A 25,156-nucleotide genomic window follows, 5' to 3' on the forward strand; every position below is an offset into this window, starting at 1 on the left:
TGAGTGGAGATCAATATTTTTCAGACTGGGGAAAAAAGCCTGGAATGTCTTGCCATCACTGGAATTGGAGAAACCATGTGATTAATTTTCCTATCTGACTCTAGCTAGTTCCCTGATTACACGAGACACTGCTTTATGAGTACTTATTAATACTTGGGAATTTATGTCTACCGGTGATAGCCTTTATTAGCTATGTGCTACCCCACATGTGAGAGGTAAAACGCAGTGTGAAGCACACAGTTGTCAACCTTAACTGTTTATAATTCTAATACTTTCTGGCTCCTCCTGTACATGTTTGTTTAATGCTATAGTTATATTTGCTGCATACTGAACATTGTTAATTTGCAAAGTGCATGATAGATGTTCATGTTGTTTCCTGTAAATAACAGTGTAATTTACCTGTTTAGTCATACCTCTGTATTTAAAACAGTAGTAGATAAGTGTTTTTCTCTGTAACTAACAGACTTCTACCTTTTCCTGTCCTCCAGCTCTCTTGCCCTGAATCTCCCCCTGTGTCTTTGCCTGGGTGGATACTGGACCTAACCAAGGCTGTACTCCCTATTGCCCTAGCAATAACTACCCTGTGCTGTTTCAACTTTCCTTGAGGAAACCGCTCCTGAGAGGCTCCCTAAAGATCACAAGAAAGTATGTGTATTTAATAAGCCTGATAACTACTGTAATCCTACTAGCAGAAGTCATACTCTCCCTGTCTGGAGCGCCAGCAGCCTAACCCCCCCCCAACTCTACTCCTCACCCTCCACTCCTCACTCCTTTTCCCAGCACTGTTTTTCCCCTTAACCCATTTTTTACTTAGTCCCTTTTTCCCTGGTGAGTAGATAGCTCCTATCCACTAGAGGACATCCCCTCCCCTTGACATTAGACTCCATTTTGAGCTTGACATTCTCTCTCTCTGACTCTTAATTCTCTCATCTCAGTCCCTCACTCTCTCCCCCTGATACGTTTAGCCCACTTCCCCTCCATATCTAGGCCCTCTCCACTTACCCATATACTACTTACCCCTCTTGTGCACTGCTCTACTGATAGTTTTTCGCTTCTCTACTGGGCTCTACCCGCTCCGTTCGCCCTGCGGGCTCACTCCGCTCCCCTACCCTGCCCCCAAATCCCACCCGCCCCCAGTACATCTACCTTTATACCTCCATACACCACACCCACTATTACTCTACCCCAATCAGTGTCAAACATCTGGACACGCCCCATTTTTCCTTAAAACTAGCCCTCTTACAAACCCCCATCATCTATTTTCCTGGCCTAAACACTCCTCTTCTATATATATTCTCATATAGTACTACTCTCCACATATCTATAACTACATCTTCTATAACTACATCAGTAAACTACCTGCTACTCTATAATTAGTTTCCTTTATACACCATCTACCTCTACTCACATCCATTTATTCTGTCTCCTTCCTCCAAACATGTCTTTAAAACTCTATCTCATATCTCTTTCTCTTTTCTTTCTCGCCTCTTCACTCAATTACAACCATCTCTCCGAACCCACTTCTTCAATACACTTGCAACACTTTCACATCACTAATTATCAAAACTTACCTCTCCCTCATTCATACTCTATTATTTCCCCCTATCTATATCCTTCTAACTATCTCCTTTTATTCCAAAATAAAGTCTTCTCTTACCATACACTCCCCATCTTCATAACTACTAGCAAATCCCTCCAATCTACAACAAAAGCCACCATTTTTACCTTACTATCCGCCCACATAAACTGTTCCATACTATATCATATTACCACTCTCTTGTCTGGTGATATCCACCCAAACCCAGGCCCCTCCCCTACAATAAACACAAAGAAATCCTTACTTTTTACTTTTTTAAATTCCCAAAGCATTGTAAACAAAGTCCCAAACCTCCATGCCTGGCTCATACACAATAAACCTGATATCCTATCTATATCTGAAACCTGGTTAAAACCACATATAAAAGACCCTGAAATTGTTCCCCCAAACTACTCCATCATCAGGAAAGACAGGCCCCTCAAAGGGTGGTGGGGTTGCCCTCATATATTCATCCACCCTAGCAGTCACTCCTACAATAAACCTATTCCACACTTCAACAATGCTGAACTTCTCCTTACTCTACTACAAATCAATAATCACAAACACATCTGTCTAGCTTCCATTTATATACCCCCAGGGGACAATATCTCCACACTTGAACATATCCTCTCTTGGATGTCTAATAACATTACCAACGAAACCATAATCATGGGAGATGTAAACATCAACTGGGCCTGCATCCAATCTCCAACAAACTCCTCAAATATTAACCTATACAATTTCTCTCAACTAATCAATTCAGTAACTCGCCCTACTAAAAACCTCTCCAGTGGAAGTATACTGGACTGGATCCTTGTCTCCCACCCTCACTATTTCTCCAACAGTGGTACCCTTCCAGACTCCCTTAGTGATCACTCCCCCATTTTCACCAACCGACTTCCCACTGTCTTTCAACAAACTCACAACTATATAACTATCCGTGACCAAAAACATTTCAACCCAACTACCTTTGTAAACTCCTTACAAGCAGTTAATTGGAACTGCCTAAAAACCCTTCCACTAGACACAGCAGTGTCACACTTTAATACAACTTTCTTGACATTACTTGACTCTCAAGCTCCCCTAAGGACAAAGAGAATAAAGACAAAATCTGCCCCTTGGCTCTCTAATCACACTCTTGCTGCCATGACACATAGAAATAGTCTGGTCATGCTACCAGAAGCTTAAAACAAGTCTACTCCTTAATGAATATAAAATGCTTCGAAATAAAGTAAAGAAACTCATCACCTCTGATCGACAAAACTATTTTTATACACTCCAAAACCAAAATAAAAACAACCCTCAAAAATTCTGGAAAGGGATCTCCACTCTGCTTCATCCTAGTACACCAGACACTCACACCCCTGATTCTAATGCCTCTGAACTAGACCTAGCCACCCAATTTAACTCATTTTTTATTGATTCTATTGCAAAACTGACATCTTCATTCCCCAACTCCACTATGCTCTCTAACACCCCCCCTACTCACACTCTATCCTTCACCACTTCTACTCCCTGTTCCCCATCTTCTAACTCCTCTACCACTTCTACTACACAACCTTTACTCCAAACACCTCCACCCTCCAACTCTCCCTCCCCAAACTCCACTTCCCTCTCATTCAATCCCATGCCTACATCCTCTATAAAGAAGCTGCTTAAGAAATTGAAACCTTGTACCAATGCCCCTGACAATATACCTTCCTACTTTCTTAGTATAGCTGCTGATACACTCGCATATCCCATCAGCATCCTAATTAACTGTTCCCTAAAAGAATGCACAGTTCCCCAAATCTGGAAACAAGCACACATCATTCCACTCCACAAAGGGGGCAACAATAACACCGTCAACAACTTCTGTCCCATAGCCATCCTGTCCCCCATTTCCAAAATCCTAGAAAAATGTGTCCACCTTCAACTCCTCCCTCATCTCCTAGAAAATCACCTTATAACTCCTACACAGCATGGCTTTAGACCTAATCACAGTACTATGACAGCCCTCCTTTCCTTCCTTGAAACAGTAAATAGAGCTCGTGATTCTGGCCTAATTGTCTCTACCTTATTATTAGACCTCTCCAAAGCCTTTGATACCATCTCACATAGCCTGCTCATATCTAAACTCTCAGAACTTAATCTTTCTTCCTCTTCCTTGCAATGGTTCTCTAGTTACCTAGCCAACCGGAAACAAGCAGTAAAATGGAAAAAAACTACCTCCTCATTCCTTAATACCCCTACAGGTGTTCCACAAGGCTCCATTCTAGGACCTGTTCTCTTCAACATATTTATAAATGACTTCCACAAATCAATCCCTTTCTCAAACATCATCCAATATGCAGATGATTCCACCATCATCTGCTCAGCCACCTCTATCTCTACACTTCAAAAACTAACTCAAGATGCCTTTTCTATAACAGAACAATGGATGTTAAAGAATCACCTAGCTCTTAACGCCTCCAAGACCAAGCTAATGATTTTACTCCCTCTAAAGCTACTCATCTCAACATGAATACATTTTCAATCACTAGCCAAGATAACTCTTCCCTAGAATTAGTGTCAGAGACCAAGCTACTTGGAGTACTAATTGACAGCCAACTTAAATTTACCTCCCACCTACAAAAAAAATCAAAACCCACCAAAACTTGGTATGCTTTATAGACAAAATGCCTACCTTACCTCTGCTACCAAAATAACACTTGCTTCATCCTTCCTTATCCCCTCCCTCCTCTATGGCGCCCCACTCCTAACTAATCTTCAATCCTCTCTCAAAAAACAACTTTCCTGTTGTTAGAACAAAATTGCAAAATTCGCCACCAGCCACAAATCTTCCACTCACCACTGCTTTTCCCTCCAGAAACTAAAATGGCTAGAACTTCCCAATCAACTCACTTACACTCAGCTAACTCTAGCCCACAAGCTTATTCTCAACCCCTCCCTCTGTCCTTCCCTTTCTTCTGCATTTAATATGCATCTACCCAATAGAGTATTAAGATCAAACAATCAAAACCTACTCAAAGTCCATAAACCGACATATCCCCCAGGCAAAAACCTTCTATCTTTCACCCTAGCTCGCATCTGGAACTCCCTTCCTTCACTCATACGTACCACCTCTAATCACTCTGCTTTCAAAAAATCTCTCTATACATACCTAGCATCTCAGTGGGAATGCTCCTGCTCCCACCCTACATAACCTATTCTTCTCCTCTATCGCCCTCCATACTCTGCTACATCTTACTATACCTAAATTTCTACAGAAATTATTAGGTAAGTCCAATGATTCTCTTCTTCCACCACTTCATCATCTCACTGAATCTCCTCTAACTTTCTAGTGACTAAGTTTTTCCTAACTACTATGTATAAATGGATATGTCTGTACAAATTAATATTATTACATTTTTTGCACACTGTATCTAGCTGTACATTTTTGCTTTTTTACCTTATTGTTAACCTTTGAGTGTATGTGTGAATATATGTTTGTAGGTATGTAAAATGTATTTTTGGAGCTTTTCTCCCCAGGACTCCATTGAAAACGGGTTCCTTGTGGCCCAATGGACTATCCTGGTAAACCAACTGCAATAAATAAATAAATAAATTAATTTCAGTCCTTGGAGATCCGTGTGGTTATGCCCCGACGGGTGAGACAGTAGATCCAGAAGTGGATCCAGAGTCATCGTCAGGCAAATTAGTTGAGACCAGAGAAAGGTGAATTAGACTTGAGGCCAGAGGGGGGCAACAAGGATAACTTTGCTCTTCAACCTGTATGCTTTCTACAGAAATCTGGAGGGTAGTGTAAAGCAGACCGGAGGGCAAAACATGAACCAGAGTGTCCCTTGGAGACTAACCTTGTGGAGAGATCAGAGCAAAGAAAAGTACAGTTGTGTACTTACCATAAATGTAGATGTTTGAGTGTATTCACTGTTACAGTCATTACAATTGGGTTATCCTGCTGGCAGCCTACCCGCAGTCGGCCTGAATTCCAAAGTCTAGGTCTGGCGTCGGTTGCTGTCGCCTCCTCCCTGACGTCAGTGTGCCAGGGGTATAAAAGATGCAGCCGTCACCATTTTCTTCAGTTTTTCTTGCCCCAGATGTCAGGTGCCCCCAAAAGGGTAGGCTAAAAATATGTCAATAAGGCATGCATGCACCAAGGTAAATTTTTCCTTCATCTACAAGCAAATACACCACATAGGTTGTATAGAATAGAGAAGTACAGATAAGTTTCAGCAAAGATAAGGGGGATGGCAGGAGGGTAACCTGGACTGCAACAGTGAATACACTCGAACATCTACATTTATGGTAAGTACACAACTGTACTATGTTCATCGTGTTTCATTGTTGCAGTCATTACAATTGGGTTGAATCCCAAAGCTAAGGTTGGGAGGCTGGATCTAAATAGGATTAGGAGCGGCTATGAGACCCTGCAGAACTGCAGTGGCAAAGCCTGCCCTGGATTTAGAGTAGAGTGGTAAGTGATAGTGCTTTGTAAAAGTGTGCACTGAACTCCAGGTTGCAGCCTCTAAAATGTCTTTGGTTGGTAATCCTCTGAGGAAGGCTGCTGAAGTGGCTGCTGCTCTGGTTGAATGTGGCCTAATGCCCTTAGGCACTGATTTGCCATGTTGTGAATAGCAGAAACGAATGCAGTGGCCTATCCACTTTGAAATAGTCTGCTTTGAGATAGCCTTTCCTTGTGATCCTGCAGCATATGCCACTAGTAATTGCTCAGTCTTTCTGAAAGCTTTAGTTCTGACCAAGTAGAAGTGCAGCTGTCTGTGTATGTCCAAAGAATGCAGAAGTTTCTCCCCCTTATTCTGTGGGTTTGGGTAAAAGGTAGGCAAATAAATAGCTTGGTTAAGGGCCACAATGGACACTACCTTAGGCATAAATGTTGGGTTTGACCTCAGAGAAACCCTATCCGGATGGAAAATGATAAAAAGGTTCCACAGCCATGAGTGCCTGTAGCTCTGAGACTCGTCTTGCAGAGGTTATTGCTAAGAGCAGAGCTGTTTTCCATGATAAAAATTTTATATCAGCTGTAGCGGCTGGCTCAAAAGGAGGCAGGGTGAGTTTTTCCAAGGCATAATTGAGGTCCCATGCAGGTATTGGAGATCTCCTTGGAGGCCTTAAGTTTTTGGCTCCTCTGAGGTACTGTCTTAATAAAGGATGAGAAAAATAGATGGCTCTGTATTGTAATGAGCTAAAATGGCAGAGGCATAAATCTTAATTGATGAAAAAGATAGGCCTTTGTCCAGCATCTCAGTTAAATATTGCAAAATCTGAGGGATATTTGGTAGTTATGTCAATCCCTTGTGCCTGGTTCCAAGCACAGAATCTCTTCCATTTTTCTGCATAAGATTTGCTGGTACTAGGCCTCCTGGCCTCCAAAATAACATCCATCACCACTTTAGAGAGAGGTGTGTTTTGAATGACTACATTATCCGCCATGCTGCCAGATTTAAGGTCTTGAGTTGGCTGTGCAGGATCTGATTGTTGTGTTGGGAAAGTAAGTGAGGAATTTGAGGTAAAGTCCAAGCTGGGTATTGAGACAAGTTCCTTAGGATTGGGTACCAGTGCTGGCGGGGTCAGTCTGTGGCAATCAGTATCATTTTTGGCTTCTCTTGTCTGACTTTTAGGAGTACCTTGGGGAGAAGAGGCAGTGGAGGAAAGGCATATACTGTTAGGTTTTTCCATCTGAATGATACAGCATCCACTTTCCATGCTTGCTTGTGATAAGTCCTTGAGCAGAATTTCTGTAGTTGGCAGTTGTGAGGGGAGGCAAATAGATCTATGTCCGGGCATCCCCAATTCCTTACTATCATGCTGAAGACTTGCGGGTCCAATTTCCATTCGTGGGGATCCATGAGGTTTCTGCTTAGTTCATCTGCCAGAGTACTTATCTTTCCTGGCAGGAATTGTGCCTGCAGATGTACTTGGTAAGTCAATGCTGTGTCCCACAAAGTCATGGCTAGTCTGCATAGGGGGTAGGAATGAGTGCCTCCCTGCTTGTTTATGTACCACGACTGTAGTATTGTCCGTCTTTATCAGTAGTTGCCCTGGATGAAGTAAATCCTTGAAGGCTGTCAGGGCATTCTGAACAGCTAGCATCTCTTTTTGGTTGATATGTAGATGCATTTGGCTTGCGGACCATGTGCCCTGAATACATCTTCCTGCCATGTGGGCCCCCCAGGCATAATCTGATGCATCTGTTGTTAATATCTGCCTGGCAGTGGGTAAAGCGAATGGCTGTCCCTTGTTGTGGTGACAGGCCTTTGCCCACCATCGAAACTCCTGTTGCAGGCAGGGAATGAGGATAATTATTGTTTCCAGGCTGTGGCAATGTTGAGTCCAAACATTTTTTAGATATCACTGAAGTTTCTTCATATGCAGTCTTGCATACGGAATTAGCAGAATGCAGGATGCCATGAAGCCCAAAGCCTACAGAATTTTTCTTGCAGATAACTGGGTCTTTGTTGCCAACATTTTGAAATAAGTAGTCAGTTGCCTTTGTTTGTCTGGCACGAGATAAGCCATCTGGGCACTTGCATTTAAGCTTGCACCCAGGAATATTATCTCTTGAGAGGGTACTAGCTTTGATTTCTTTTCGTTTACTGTGTACCCTAGGCATGTTAGTAATCTTTTTACAAATGCCAGATGCTGTAGTAGAATGTCCTTGTTCTCTGCTTGAATAGGGCAGTCGTCCAAGTAAGGATATATTTGCATTCCTCTTTGTCTGCAAAATGCAATTACTGGAGCCAGGCATTTTGTGAAGATCCTGGGCGCAGTAGATAAACCAAAGGGCAGTGCAGAGAATTGGTAGTGCATTGAGCCAGCTATGAATCTGAGGTATCTTCTGCATGATTGTCTGATTGGGACATGCAGGTATGCCTCTTTTAGGTCTAAAGTCACCAGCCAAGCTGTCTTGCCCAGCATGGGCAGAAGCTGCTGCAGAGTCAACACTTTTAATCTTGGAATATCCAGATATGTGTTTAGAATAGATAGGTCTAGTACTGGTCTCCAGGCTTTGTCCTTTCTGGGCACCAAGAACAGTCTTGAGTAAAATCCTTGTCCCTGCTCTTGCTATGGTACTTGCTGAATGGCCCTCATGTCCATGAGTTATGACACTTGTTTTTGTGCCTCTGCGCATTGGTTTTTTGGCAGGTCTGGCAAACCATTTGCCCTTGGCAGGGTGTGAAAGTGAAACCTGTAGCCTTGTGACACTATATCCAAGACCCATTTGTCCCAGGTTTATTACGTGCCAATTTTGAGAAAAAATTGCAAGTTTACCCCCCCCAAAGGTGCTGTCAGAAGATTAGTGCTTGGCACAGGCAGGGGGAAGTCATTGGGACTGTTTCCTGTATGGCTGTGATTTGTCTTCTCCGCTTTTGGAGGTAGAAGTACCCCATTGTTTAGACCTGCATTAGCCTTGGGGCTGGGATCTGCCTCTTTGTGGCCTGTCTGACACTGGAAAGGACCAATTCTTTGTAGGCCAGTGCCTGCTAAATCTTGGAGGCTGTACCTGTAAGAAATCCTTGACTGTTTGCATAGATTTAGCTTTGTCCTCCATTTTCTTCAACACCTCTTCTGCTTTAACACCAAACAAAGTATCATGCTGTAATGGAGCATCTAATAATTTTGCTTTAACATGATAGGCAGATTCTGTTCCTTTAACCAAGCATGCCTCCTAATGACAGAACCCGTAACAGCGGCCCTGCAGGAGGCTTCCAGAGAATCAAACCCACATTGCAAAGTATGCTTTCCCACTTGTTCAGCTGCATGCAATAAATCCTGCATTTCTTTGTTTTCTGCACATTCAGAATTTATCAACATTTTCTGTTTAAGCAGTGACATAACATATTGTTGATATTTAAGCATATGAAACTGACAATGTAAAGCCCTTATAGCCAAGGTAGCAGAAATGTAAATCTTTTTTCCCCATCTGCCCAGTGCCCTAGAATCTCTGTCAGAGGGGGTAGGATTTTTTGCAGTGGAAGCCTTGACCCCTCTGGGACCCTGAGAGACAGTTTCTGGGTCAGCAGCTGGGTTCTTAAAAATAAATTTATGTGAATCAGGAACCCTGTAGTACCTGTCTGGCTTAACAGGAGCTGGAGGTAAAGAGTCAGGAGTCAGACTGGACTCTGAAAATACATCATCTACAATGGCTAACACAGTTGGAATAGCAAGGGGCCTGTGCTGAGGTAGTAAAAGGAAGTCTCTGAGCCTTTTCTTAGATTATGAATAATCTTGGCTCTCCCAGTGGAAATGCTCCCTCATGGAATGCAGAGTTTCCCCAAAGGAATAATCCTCAGGAGGAGAGGCTGAAGGGATAGATTCTTCAGCATCAGAATCCTCATACGGAGGAACAGAGTATTCCTGAACAGAAGAGGAATCAGAAGAAATGGAAACCTGATCTGAAGATTCATATTCTGTCTCTTGCCTAGGCCTCTTATCAGGAGGGGGATGGGAACCTCTGATCAAAGTAATTAGGTCTTTGGCCATTTTGAGCATCTGTTTTTTAAGCATGGAGGCCTGCCCATGGGGCTGTTGTATTTGTTTCTTTGTCATTAGAGGAGCTTTAGTCTTTGCCTTTGAAGCTGAAGTCATTTTAACATATAACTGTGTAGTTTTCGAGGTTCCAATACCTTGAGTTTCCAGCAGCCTAGTCGGCTCCACGTGGGAGTCAGAAGCGGCCTGTGGCTCTAAAGTAGCAGTCGTCAGGGACTGCGAAAGCGCCTCACTGAGAACCGGCGAACCAGCGACTGGCTTAGAAGAAGCCTCGTCGTCAGTTTTGGACCTCGGATGCCTGTCCTTTTCTTTTTCTTTGCGTTTCTTTTGAACTGCGGTAGTCAGATGGTTATCTGACGACATCTTGTAATTAAATCTTCTGCCAAAATAGTGAACTGCAAAATCGTACCGACGCTTAATAGTGCGTTGGTTAAATCTAGCACAAAACCGACAATTAGCAACGTCGTGATCAGGGACTAGGCAAGGAATACAGTAAGAATGGAAGTCCTTATGAGGTATTTGCTTCCCACAAGAAATACAATTATTAACTTTTTCTGACATCGGTCTGGAAAAAAGTTTCCCCAACGGGGTACTTAGCTTTTAATGAAGACTTCGGATCTGAAATTCGAACACGAAAATCTCAGGAGTCGGCCAACCGGCACTTGCGAACTGCTTTTGCTTTGGGCACCACGCGGCAAGAAAGACTGAAGAAAATGGCGTCGGCTGCATCTTTTATACCCCTGATGCACTGACGTCAGGGAGGAGGTGACAGCAACCGACGCCGGATCTAGACTTTGGAATTCAGGCTGACTGCGGGTAGCCTGCCAGCATGATAACTCAATTGTAATGACTGCAACAGTGAAACACTATGAACATCTGCTGCATCTGTTATTGAAGGGGGATGAAAACAGATTGCAGCAGGGTTGACTCCATTTGTGGAAAATCATGTTTGCCACTGATTGATTCAGGGACCATTTGTGAGGCATCAGAAGAACTCAGTTAAGCCTGTCTGCCTGGATGTTGGAATCCCCCGGAATGTGCGTTGCTGTAAGAAAATGGTTGTTACAGATCACCCATTGCCACACCCTCATTGCTTCTCGAGATAACAGGTAAGATCTGGCTCCCCCATTTGTTGATGTACCAGACCACTGACATATTATCTGACTGTACTGCAATTGTTCCCAGAGGAAGAAAAATGTGTAGAGCTTGCAGTGCTAGAAGGACCGCTCTCATCTCCAAGACGCTGACATGCAAATTCGGTCTCTTGGGGAGTCCACGTGCTTTGGACCGTCTGCCCCAGAAAATGCAACCCCCCCCCCCTGGAAAGCATCCGTGGTCAGCATGGATTTGCGAGGGGGAAGAACAAAGGTTGTCCCTGCATGACCTCTGGGGAATGAAGCCACCAAAGAAGGGAGTCCCTGCATACTTGTGAAAGTTTGATCTGAATGTTTAAGGGGTGCCTGTGTAGTGACCATTGAAATGCTAGAGACCATTGCAAGACCCTCATGTGTAGGAGGGCTGTGGGTAACAGGGTCATTGTGGCTGCCATGGATCCCAAAGCTCTGAGTACTAGATTCATCATGGGAGTAGGGATAGCTAGAATCTGTTTGATATGAGATTGAAAAGTTGTGATCCTGTTTAGAGAAAGGTAGGCCCTACATGAAATTGTGTTAAAGCATGCCCCGATGAAGTCTGTGGTTTGAAATGAGCATTGATCATTTTACCTATAGAGGGAGTTAGCTGTAGCAAATAATCTCTGCCTTGAACAAGCAGATACCTGGTTGGTGCAGTTAGGAGCCAGTCATCCAGATATGAAAACACATGGAATCCATGCAGCCTGAGATGGGCTGCGACAACCACTATGCATTTGGTGAACATCAAGGGCAGGCTGTGGTGAGACTGAATGGAAGTGATCTGAATTGGTAGTGGCTGGCTCCCAGCCTGAAACACAGATACCATCTGGAGCGCCTGTCCATTTTGATGTGGTAGCATGCATCCTTCAGGTCTGTACAGCACATCCAATCTTTCATTCTCAGAAGAGGTAGAGTGGACTGGACCAGAACTATCCTGAATTTTTTACCAATTTGTTCAGGAATGTCAAGTCCAGGATTGGACATAGATCCCGTCTTTTTGGTACTAAAAAGAATCCTGAGTAAATGCCCAATCCTATTTGGTCAGAGGGACCTCCTGGATGACTCTCTTTTGTAACAGCTTTGCAATTTCTTGAGCTACCTTCTCCCTCTGATTGGGTGGGACATTGGAGAGAAGAGACTTTGGTTTGGGGTTTTCCAAAAAGGGAAGAAAGTATCCTCTGTATACAAACCTTAGCACCCACTAATCATTCGTGATGACTGCCTCCCAAGGAGAGCAATTGGGCCGCCACTCAGCTGCGCTGGAAGGGTCTATCTGAGAAGGAATTTCGAGACCCAGTATTCTGTAGACCCCTTCTGCTCCAGGGACAGTGTCTTCCATTGTTGCTGTTACCCCCTATGCTTCTGTGGGAAAAGTCTCCCTGAGATTCCTGGAAAGGACCTTGAGATTTCTTGAACCACAATTTATCCCCCCATGTTGGTTCCTGGAGAATGTCCTTTGTGGGGTAGAAAAATGGATTCCGATGGCAGACAAGGTCTTCCCATCTTTCTCACTCCGGGAGAGTGTGTTCCCTGACTGGTGGACCAAACTGGGTGATCCACCGAAGGGGGCATTGATGAAGATGCCTTGGAAGATTCCACAAAGTCAAACAGCTGCATCCAGGCATGGCATCTGATGGCAATGCCTGAACCGGCTGCCCTAGAGGTGCACTCTGCAGCATGGGAGATCAACCTCATGGACGCATTACATATGGAAAGTAGAGTGGCCATCCTGGAAGAAAAAGTCTTGTGATCCTTGGCAGACATGAACTCTGGGGTAGAATCAGGGAGTTCTTTGACAAGGTCACTCTGCAGTCTAGCAAAATAGGATAGGTAGCTTAATGCTCATAAGGTGATAGTGGATGAAGAGTAAACTCTCTTACTGAATCTGTCCATAGCCCTAGGCTCCCTGTAAGGGAGATGGACAGAGGAGCTTTCCTGAGGCAGTTCCTTCTTAGTGGCTGCCGCAACCACCATGACATCTAATGGGATCCCTTTAATCCAATGTTGTTTGTCAGTAGGTGCACTCAGAATCTTGTTGGGATGCGCTCTACAGTGTCTGGTTCTTTCCACGCCCTGGTGGATACTAGTTCAATCAGCACATCCGCAGAAGGGTCATCCAGGATGTAGAAGGGCCGGACCCGAAAGCCTCCAACAGCACTGTTTCCTCTGGGGTTGGGTTTTAGGCAGACCAACCACCTCTTTGGTGGATTATCTCTAAAATGTCCGCAAAGGAGACATCTCGGGTGGAGACCTTGGGGACTCCTACCCTTCCTCGAAATCAGTGTCAGTAGTCTCTTCTGAGGAACCTTCTTAGTGGGATGCTCCGTGGAGGTGTCACAACAAAACTGGGGTTCCACTGAAGGGATGGGCTGGAGGCTTTCCATGACCAGGTGTCCTCCTTGTAGACGAGAGACCTCAGATACAGGATCTGTGGGGGTGGTTAGTGGTGCCATGGAAGGAAGAACCAAGGCTCTCCTGGGGTGAGAGAGAACTCCCTCCACCACTGTGAACACAGAGGGACTTGGAGTGCCCGACGGTCATCCCTCCGGAGCTGAAGCCAATAGAACGGATGTTCCCGATTCACCCAGAGCCCTCTGCTCTGAAGGGGAAGTCAGAGCTGAGCTATCGAAAGCCGAGGCTCCGAGGGGAAGCGAAGGCTCTGAAAACTTCAGAGTCAACGTAAACCCCCTAGACTCAATGTTGAGGCTCCAGTTCTGAGACAAGCTATCTGCTGACTGGGTCGGGGCAGACAGCATCAGGGAAGCTGTAGGAGACTAAGTGATCCCCACTACCGGCTCTGACATCTTGGCTTTTGAGCCAAAGCTCAAGCAGAATCAGAAACAGAAGGTCAAATTGTAGAAGGAGCAACATGATAGAACAGGGAGATTCTGTTCACAGATCTGGTGGGGGACAGAGCTGGGAAAATCTCCATCTAGATCTGTGACTGAAGAAAACTGCCTCATTAGTCTATCCATGTCATTCTCGGATAGACTACGGGAAGACCTGGTGGAAGAAGTGGTTGAGGCCAGTCTAGATGTCTTCCTAGGGGAGATCTCCTTGTAGTGAGACCTCTACTCTGAAGTATTCGGCTATGAAGTGGCTAGTGGAGCCCAAAGAGGAGGAGAACAAGGTGAGGACGACAGAGTTGGCATCGAGGAAGTCGGATCCAAAGTTTTTGGCACTTTCTTCATCGGCTCCGACATAATAGTAGAAGAACACCAGTCCAGGGAATATTTCCTGGCTTCATGGGTCTCCTGTTTTTCCTGTGGGGGGAGTTGAGCCCCTGAAGTGGATGAGACAGCAGGAGAGGAGGTAGAAGGAAGCAAGCCCTTTAGAATAAGCTTGTCCGTCAACCCGCTACGGCATGTAGACCAAAGGCTGAACAAATGGGGCTAGAGCTGTCCAAGTGAGAGGGCCCTAGACAATAAACACACTCCCTGTGGGCATCAGACAATGGGATCTTGTGCCCACAGGAAGTGCATTTTTTGAAACCTAAAGGTCTGTCCGATTTAGAATCGGACTTGGAATCCAAAACAACAGAGTGGAAAGAAAGAGAGAGAAGAGGAAAATAAACTCTCTCTCTCTTTTTTTTTAAACATAAGAAACAAAAAGGAAAGGCGGGAAAGCTAAATCGGACAGAAAACCTGGTTAACAATAAAAGGAAAGGATGGAGAAAACAGTTAGATGTGACTGGGTAGGAGAGAAGGTGATAGGAAGAAGTTAAATAGAAGAAATTCTATTCACTGGAGAAGAAAAACTTTCCAAAAAACTGGAAGAACTCTAGAGCTACAAAAACATCAAGTATATCCTATGAGCGCCAAACGAGATCTGAGGAAGACTGGGGGAATGAGGCATTATGGGTAGAATGGGAGGAGCTTGAACTTTGAATCCTCAGCTTGGAAAGTGGCAAAGTCAGATCTGAGGCTAGGATCCAAAACCCATAGTTTGAAGAAGAATAACAGTGACAACATTAGATAATAAATTGACTCTCTTCAATGATCCCAATGTATGCTATGTAACTCTGAAAACTACTGTTTTAGGGATTAACCTAATTATGTATTTAAGATGAGTAACATCTTCCACCTCATTATGCAAGCTTCCAAAGTCCATTTTCTCATTTTTTTCCTTAACTCCAGATCCACACAGCCTAATTACATGTCGTTATCTACATCTCAAGTACATGTGCTTATCTCATCCTATTAACATTCCACAGAGATCAGGGTATATTCCCTTCTCAGCATTTCTTTCTTTCTTTCTTTTTTTTTTTTAATGAGGAACAATGCACATTAAATTTCTCAATGCAGCTTCTGCCCTAAACTCTTAATCCTTATGGCTAATATCTGTCTGTTACTAACACAAACCCTAATCCACAAAAATTCTAGCATCAATATCATCAGACAGGGAACACTAACTACAACGTGAACTCACAGATGCCCAATCACATTCTCAAGTCAAGGAAGATGTGGCAATAGCTATATTTTCTTACCTCTGTTCTGTGGCTGTGTAGGCTTGTCTTTGTCCAGGGAGAAGAAATCTAAGGATCCATTTAATCTTGCAGCAACAATTCTTTAAAATAAATATCCACAATATTAGAAAGTGGCTTATGGCTTGCATTTTATCACTTTACTGTAAATGAAAAAGAATATAACAACATGTGAAAACAGTGTAGCTAACAGGATCCCATTCAGAAGATCAACAACAGAAAGTTAAACTTCATATGGTCGAGACCATATGATCGACTTTCCGAAAAGTCAACTATGGAAAACAAAAATCTATGTTTTTGCAGGAGGGCAAGCCCCCCTGCACCCCCCCATGTGGGGGGTTGTGCCCCCAAACCCCCCTGCATATTATACATACCAAATCTGAGTTTGCACTACAGTGGGGAAAAGGATAAATTCCCCTATCCTCACTGTACTGCAATCTCCATTCAAAGGCTTCGGAAAGTCGATCATATGGTCTTGACCATATGACATTCGACTTTCCATTGAGTCAATCTTCTGAATAGGACTCAACTAATGATATGTCACTTCCTCTGCACTCTCAGTTACACCTTATATTCTAGGATCTACTCAGGAACAATGAGCTAATATTTATTTGCTTATCAGTATTCATTGTTTTTTTATTTATTTGTGTAACAGTTCTGCACTAGTTTACTGGACTGTTTTTATTTGTTTGACTAAATTATTTACTTTTCTGTGTCTCTATTTATATATTTACTGATCTCTGGTTGAATTGTTGTTTTCTCCCACCCAACTGGTGCTATGTTCTTATAGTCTGTGGCTTTTGCTGCTGCCCGCCCCTACTGTAGATTTGATAAGGGACACTCCTCCCAGTCCCATCTCATTAGCTCATTCTACCTAATAGAGCTCATTTGGGAAGGTCAAACCCCTTAGTTTAACCTTGAATTTTCTTCTGTTCCTCCTCTCTCGCTTTCCACTTTACTAACCAAAAACTGCTGCATTACTTCATCTTGCTTTTTCTGCTACTTGCTGCGGTTTGTTCTCTAAAGTGTTCAATTGCATCTTTTCTGTTGCATTTGTTACTGCTTGTTTATAGCCTGTTTAAACTGTAAGTGTTTTTCTAAGCCTCTTAGTTTTGGTTTAACTCATTCCCTCCAGTAGAGCTCTTTTGAATGTGTACCATTAACTCCTAGTGGGCGTGGCTTCAGCATTTAAAAGTTTAAGTTATCACCTTACATTTTTAACAAATACCCATTGACAGAGGTCATATACAAGACAATTGTGTTTGTTATCATGTATGCTTCAAGATAAAATTTTCCGATACCTTGTATGTGACATGGTTTTGGAATTATTAATGCAAATATGAACAGGCAATATTTGACACCTAGAGGAGCAGTAGGGTGTAACTGCAGAAACGCCTGGAGACGTCACTCAGCTGTAATGAGTGGGCTTTAGGCTTACCCCTTAGCTCTCGCTGGCCTTCTGTCTCAGATTCTGAAAAATATGGATGGACAATTTTCTACAGTTTCGCCTGCCAGTCTGGTTGATATGGGCATCCTGAGACAGTGTAGCAACTGCCTTATGTACACAGACAACCACCTACTACTACCACCTAGGAACACAATTTATGAGAGATGCAATTACATTAGGAACCTAGAGTCCATGCTCTCCCTCACAAGCCAGTATATATCTGGCACTGAGAAGGCTGTCAACACAATCACTACACCTCAAACACCACCCACACCTACACAGCACACACCCACATATGTGGAGGTCCTCAACAAAAACATACTCAAACAAAGAAGATCTCCGAGGTAAAAACCTCGAAGGCAAAAACACACGCAATCTCCACAGCCCTCCACACCACATATCACACATAGTTCACACAGCTGTGTCTCACAACCACTAAGGCTTAATCATAAACCCAACATATTAGTCATAGCAGACTCCACTGTGAGACACACAGATGTGCCTCTCATCAGGCTTGATAAGGAGAAAGTCACGGTTAGTTGTCTGTCAGGGGCCAGAATCCACCATATCACACACACACTCAAGTCTCTCATCAGGTACTGTTATGACTCTGTCATAGTCCATGTTGGGGTGAATGACTTGAGACATACCTCACTGGACTATATGAAGACAGACATGACTGAACTTGCTGAATGTGTGTCCCAGGCAGGTATATGTCCCTAGCCTTAATCAGCATTCTACAGTCACCCAGAATGATGCCTCAATACAAACAGAAAATGATTGACTTTAATAATTGGCTTAGTTTTGGGTGTCATTCCAGGGGGATCTAGTACCTGACAGCCTGGGAAGATATGATTGACAGACCACGATGCTTTGACAGAGATGGCCTGCATCTGTCTCACTTTGGCTTCAGGCTTCTGGCAATGGCACTTACCTCCCCCATAGTGCCTTTTTTAAGAAAAAGTGATGAGGTTAAAACTACCAACATAAAAATTTCAACAAAACCCAAATTAAAGGTCATGCTACTAAAAACTAGGAATCTAAACATGAAACTGTACTCATTGCAATACTGACAACTGTGCAGTCACAGAAACCTGGTTCAAAGCTGCTGAGAGCACCCCAACCATACCTGGTTACTCATCCTATCATACATTCAGACCCCAAACTGTGGGTAGTAAAACCAAAGGAGGTGGAGTTTCAATACATATTAAAGACATACACACCTCCAGGCTGGTCAAACAGTATGACACACAGGAGACACTCCAGGTGCAGTTAACCACTGACAAGACCCCTATACAAATCATAGCTAGCTCCGGCCCCCAAATCTGGCTCAAGATGCTCAAACTGCCTATCTAGACCTCTTCGAATCTATCAAGATTCAACTCTTTACCCTGATCCTGGATGACTTTAACTACCCAAACATAGAATGGAAGAACTACTCATGCCAGAACACAAAGGCCCAGAGATTCCTCGATTTTGTCAATGCACATGCTTTGGAACAGCTAGTTGATACCCCCCACAAGAGATGATAATATCTTGGACTTGGTATTAACCAACATGAGTAACCACTGCAACATCCCTGCAGTATCATCCTCCCTTGTAAGATCTGACCATAAAGTGGTCACGTTCCAAGTCACCATCTCCCCCGACCCCCCCCTCTAGCTAGGGTCAAACAAAAAAACTTCTCCAAAGCTGACTACAGCCTCCTGAGGGATGGTATAAACAGCTTCAGAGCCCCCTCCCCCTCTCTAGGAACTGGCACCAGTATCCAAAACTATACCAAATTACTATACCAATATTTATATAGATGCATGTAATCAGGAATACCTGAAAGGATTAAATCATCCTCCACAAAGAAGAGTAAACCTGTCTGGTTGGACATTTGCAATAAATAAGGTCTATAACAAAAGAAAAAAAACTGCTGCCCAGGACTAAGTAGGAGCAGGTGCCTAATTGGAAGCAATCTCTCCTTAGCCAAAACAAGCAAATAAAAGCACTACTGAAATCCAAATTGGTCACATCTACTACAGACAATCATAAGACCTTCTTCACATATGTCCATAATCTCAAAGGTAGCACCCAGATCTGTTCAGAACTGGTGGTCAAGGACACTACATATACAAATGCCGTAGATATAGCAAACTTGCTGGCTGACAGATTCAGTGAAAATTTCACCCCTTTGCCCCCCCCATCAGTAAATCAGGATATTCCCAGTACCTGCCCCCTTCCCCTTATATGTAGTGATCAGGTCATCATTGCTCTCTCAAAGGCAAAAAATACAGCCTCCATGGGACCCGATAACATCCTAGGCTGCATCCTACATGAACTTAAGCAGGAACTTGCAGCACCATTAAGTGCCTGATTCAACCAAAGCCAGAGTACTGGCTTTGTCTCAGCTGAGTGGAGGACAGCCACTGTCATCCCTTTACACAAAGGTGGAGTGTCCACCGATCCGGGAAATTATAGACCCATCAGCCTTAACTAGCCTGATATGCAAGGCCATGGAATGGATTACCATGGGCCTCATTAACAAGGACACTGGCAACCTCCAAACATTCGATCACACACAGTTTGGCTTTGTCAAGGGGAGGTCATGTCTGCTAAATATGGGTGACTTTTTTGAGACAGTCACCAAGGCCATGGATGAGGGGAAGGCAGTGCACACCACCTACCTTGACTTGGCCAAAGCCTTCGACACTATTCCCCACATGGGCATAATAGACAAACTCTCTCAACTAGGCATCAATCCATATGTTACCAGATGGGTAGCTAACTGGCTCACTGACAGAACCCACCTAATCAAAATAGGGGAAGCCACCTCAAGCAATAGACCCCTACTGAATGGCATACCCCAGGGTTCGGTCTTGGGGCCTCTGTTATTTGGGATATACTTTTCTGAGGTGCAAGCCAAAACCAGTGAGCTATGGCTGACCAAGTATGCAGATGACTGCAAGCTGGGCGCTATCATAAATTCCCCTAGTGACATGGACATCCTCCAAGAGAGTCTCATCCAAACAAATGACTGGTGCCAGAAACATGGCCTTAAGCTGAATACAAAAAATGCATCATCATCCTCTTTGGGGAGAGTCACATCCCCACAAATTAGCACATTAATAACAACGTCCTAAGCAAGCAGTCAGTCGTGAGGGATTTGGGCACCCAGATTGATAGCAACCTGACTTTTTACCACCATGTTGCTTCCACTGTATGGAAATCTTTCTACATGGCCCACCTCATAAGTAAGGGTAACTCATCCACAGACAAGGAGGTCATAACATCCCTGTATTCTTCCCTTATAAGGCCCATTATTGAGTACAATGCCACATTCAGCATGTACTGTGCAAAGCATATGCAGCAGCTGGACAGACCACAGAGGTTCCTCACCAGGAGAATCCAGGGCTTCAAAAATCTACCATACACAGATAGGCTAAAAGTCCTATCCCTCTACTCTGTTTCATACAGACTCCTCAGAGGTGACCTCTGTCTGGCATAAAAGGCAATCCCAGACCCTGCCTTAATGGGACTGCTGCATATACGCAAGTCAAGCTCCACTCAAGTAACCCGCACACATGGCCTCAACCTGGTCTGTGGCATCAAAAGGACTTGTTGGCGGGACAGATTTGTGTCCCAGAGACTCTCCCATCTGTGGAATAGACTCCCTTTTCACGTCAAGCAGAGTACCTCTTTACACCCTTTTTAAGTACAACCTGGATAACTGGATGGGGAATAGAAAATACATCCCTGGGATTCCACCCTTATCCCTGATGGACAGGGGCATTGGGTGCTGCTTTGTCTATACATGGGCTAAACTCTTGGCTAGAATTATAAGGGCATCAGGGCCAGTAGCCTAGTAACTTCTTATAATCCTATGAAAAGTGTTTTGGGGGGATGAGGATCTAAGCCAGGGGAAATCATCAAAATGGATTCTGTCATGCTTCAACTGTGCATTACATTTGTCTTAAAAAAGTATCACTAAAAATTATGAAATTATGAAAGGCTCAAACTAAATTCATAAACTAAATAGTGGCAAGCGGCTTGGTATTATACTTCTCAATCTCCTAATGTAAGAACTCTGGAAAAAGCCAAACCTAATGAGGGACAAAGGTTCAAAATCAGGGAAGGATTTTAAATAATGCTCTTATAAACTTAGAAAGCTGCCAGAATGATGAGTTTCATATCAGGGACAGCCACGGTGGTGCAGCAGTTAGCGTTGCCGCCTCACAGCAAGAGGTTCTCCAGTTCGATCCTTGGCTGGGATGCCTTCTGTGTGGAGTCTGCATGTCCGCCCTGTGGTCGCGTGGGTTTCCTCTGGGTGCACCGGTTTCCTCCCACATCCCAAAGACATGCTGTAGGTGAACTGGACACTCTAAATCGCCCGTAGGCGAGTGTGTATGCGTGCCTTCTGTGGAAGGTTGGGTGCTGGGCTGGCAACTCGAAATCGTAAAACTCCACTGCCAATCATGAGCGGACAGGTGATCCGCTGTGGCGACCCCTAACTGGGAAAAGCCAAAAGAAGAAGAAGATGCATTTTCTGAAGGACATGAAGTCTGAAACTTATATGTCCATCAGTTAGTGACTTTGACCCTCAATGATACGTCAAAAAAAAAAAAATTATGAGGACCAGACCAAAAATACTGGGCAAAAATCTGGACAGCTGAAAGGTATACAGGGCATTCACATTTTATTTTCTTGATCTATTTGTTAACAACATGTGGACTGTCCAAAAAAAGTACAAAGGCATGGGCATTCAGAAGCCGTGTAGCTGAAACACTTGATGTGCTTAATGGGTCATTTGCTTATGTCCCAAAAGGACATTTAAATTTCACACATTGAAAACTCTAGCTTGGCCGAGTTTAGTTTGCACCTAACTGAAGGAGGTATGATCATTTCTTGACACAAATCATCCTTCCTGTATAAAATCAGCCAGCCTGCAAGAAATAAAATGAAATAAAGCTTTCAGGGGAATTTATTCTATTATAAAATCATCTTTACTGAGTTTCCCACTTTTCAACAAGGAATGTAAGGAGACACCTCCAAAGCTGGGAAGAAAGCATGTTACAAGGTGGGTAAAATAGGGACCTACTTCAGAAGACATTTTCAAAAATGTACAGGTATGACAAATATGCATATAATAATATCACATTTTGAGAGAACTTCTGAAGTAAAATCATACCAGATGGAGACTTTCAAGCCTTTATGCAAAAAGTTTAAGAAAAAGGAGAGAAGTAGACAAGCAAGGACTGAGACCAATATGCTTTACTTCTAAGCAGCAAATACAAGCTGAATGCATAATAATGGGGTGCAATGATAATCAAGTGGTTGTTCTGCAAATGCTTAATGCAGGCATATTCTTAAAACTGACTAGAGGGAATAGCTCTTGTAGTCAAATGTCCTTTTAATATACTGCGGAAAGAGCCACACAAGCATTTGATGACAAAAATAGAAAAGTTAGCCAACTCTTAAACAAGGTCTGTTTGTAGGAAGCCTCTGTCAGTGCTATTCAAATCTGTTTTAGATTATTGGAAAATAGAAGATAAACTGAATGGTTCAAGACAACTCCACATAAACACACCCACTCACCGACACCTATTCTCAACGGAAAACTAGATAAAAGGTTATTTTAACAGGACAGCTTAAACAACTGTAATCCTTCTAACAGTATAATGGCTACCAGACAGTGTGTCTTCCAAGAAATAAATGTGAACACAGCAGAGAAGTCTGTCTCAAACAGAGGATTGTACATATGACTCAGTCACAACATTTAGATCACCTGGAGCACAAGTTAACTTTTTTGTATGTTAGGTTCTGAAAATTGATTTTTTTTTGCTTGAGTATTTTTACTGAAGCAAAAAGTATTGAAAATGTGACAATTGGAAATGAGGAAAAGGAACCATACAAGAACTAAACCAGCCAAACATTAGTGTGTGCATGTAAGCTAAAAGTCAGAAATACACACTTAAGAGAGAACTATCATATATAACGGTGCATATCTTACGTGTCCATGCAAAAAGCAAAGAGTACTGAATTATATTAAAAACTATGAGGTGCAGCTTTAGCATGGGTAAACAAAAGGTATGTACTTGCCATAACAATTCATCTGTGTTGTCCATTTTCATTCTTCCTCAACTGATGGGGTCTCAGATCCAACCTGCCCGCTTTTACTAGACTCACAGATCCAGCTGTCATAATGCCCCACCATCCTGGTATACCTCAGATTGACTTTGCTGCCCCAACATTAATGTATACATAACATCATATTATAATAAAAAAAAATAAAGACATACAAAAAGGCTTGAGCGCAAAACAGGGAACAGGTGAGCTCCCGAAAGGACATTAAGCCACACTAGGAAGACAGAAAAGATGTCTGGAGGATGGCAGCTGAGGAAGAATAAAAAAGGAAAAAAATTGATGCATCACTATGATGAGTATATGACTTTTATATGTTGTCATTTTCATTCATTCCTCAACTGATAGGACAGAGTCCTCAGCTAGAGGAACCGTGGATGGTTCACATGGAAAGATATTCCGGAGTACAGCACAGCCAAATGCTGCTCTATTTCTGATAGTATGTCTAACTTATAACAAGGTAAAGATACTCTGCGAATACACCAATAAGTGCCCAAATTGTAAAGCAGTAATCAGTACTATAGCCAAACGACCAAAAAGATATAAAACACCTAATTTTATTATTTAAAATAACAAATGAAAGTTTAGCGCTTCCACCCACTATTACGGGGCTTCCTCAGAACTCACAAAACAATTAAAATTAGGCACTTAAATGCCTTTTTTGGTGCCAAAACATATTCAAAAATTTAAAGTGACACAGCCATAATTCAACATTGTACATGAGACTAATAATATAAATAATAAAGTGAAATAGGAATACTGAAGTAAAGTTTCTATCTCTACATAACTGTCGCTGGTACAGAACATAAGGCATTCAACTAAAAATGTTATACTAAAGATAATATTAACAAATCGTATATCCTGTTACATCCTATAAATAAACACATGTCAGTGTAACTATCTATTGTCCATCATTAAAACATGTCCAATATTCCATAGGGACTTCATATAAAACTGAATGACAATAATAAAACTTGATGAATGTTTGGTGTATTTAATATATGCAAAAATGACACTTACTATAATGAAAATTGAAAGTATGTCTACGTGCAATACGATATGCTCAATGGATGAATAAATTTATTTACAATAGTTATATAAATATATACTATATAAAATATAAAATATATGAATATTATAAAAATTTGCGAAAGTGTAAAAAATATATAATAAACATATTATAAAATGATACTAATATTATAGAATTGCATATGTCATAGTATTTAAAAATTTTTAAAAAAAGATCTATACTAAAAATCTAAACTAAACAAATTTTGTATAAGGGTTATGTAAGCATATCGTATTGCACGTAGACATACTTTCAATTTTCATTATAGTAAGTGTCATTTTTGCATATATTAAATACATTCAGTTTTATATGAAGTCCCTATGGAATATTGGACATGTTTTAATGATGGACAATAGATATGTACTACCATAACTCGGATGTATGGGATCCATCTCAGCCTACATTAAATCCCAATGGAAGGGGAGAAGTCCAGGTAGCCACAGCACAAATATCATCGAAACAAACAGTTGATTTGATTTCAGCGTCAAGCGGTTCTATTCAAATAGCTGATTGTCTATATGCGTCCAACGAAGGTTCAAAAGAAGAAGCATGAAAATTAGAGATAGAGCCCAATTGAAAGTTTGACAGTGGAAGGTTTGTGAGAAGAAGACAATATGTGGATCACCGTAACAATGCCGCCAACCTCAAGGACCTGAGACGGGTGAGACTGTCCTGACTGATGAGTCAACAGGTCCGGCACCGGTCCAAAACCATGGACCTTCTACCGCATACCTCTGAAGGAAGGGAAACCAAACCTGATGAGGCCAGTGCGGGCAATCAAAATCATTTCGCTCTACAGGTAAATCGCCTTCTGTATCACCCTGGGCCGGAG

At 42.7% G+C, this 25,156-nt stretch overlaps 1 protein-coding gene across 2 annotated transcripts in view; it reads right to left on the bottom strand.

Moving 5' to 3' along the window:
* The window catches only part of LOC122797194 (SREBF chaperone), a 2,019,897-nt gene that overhangs the window by 397,788 nt on the left and 1,596,953 nt on the right, over window positions 1-25,156 (bottom strand). For both annotated transcript variants that reach the window (XM_044066018.1, XM_044066017.1), the window contains exon 19: window positions 15,686-15,765. In XM_044066018.1, coding sequence (XP_043921953.1) covers window positions 15,686-15,765 — 80 coding nt within the window. The remainder of the gene's footprint in view (window positions 1-15,685; window positions 15,766-25,156) is intronic.

The sequence above is a fragment of the Protopterus annectens genome, chromosome 3.part0, assembly GCF_019279795.1.
Source record: "Protopterus annectens isolate FY-2018-M chromosome 3.part0, PAN1.0, whole genome shotgun sequence".
Lineage (NCBI taxonomy): Eukaryota > Metazoa > Chordata > Ceratodontiformes > Protopteridae > Protopterus > Protopterus annectens.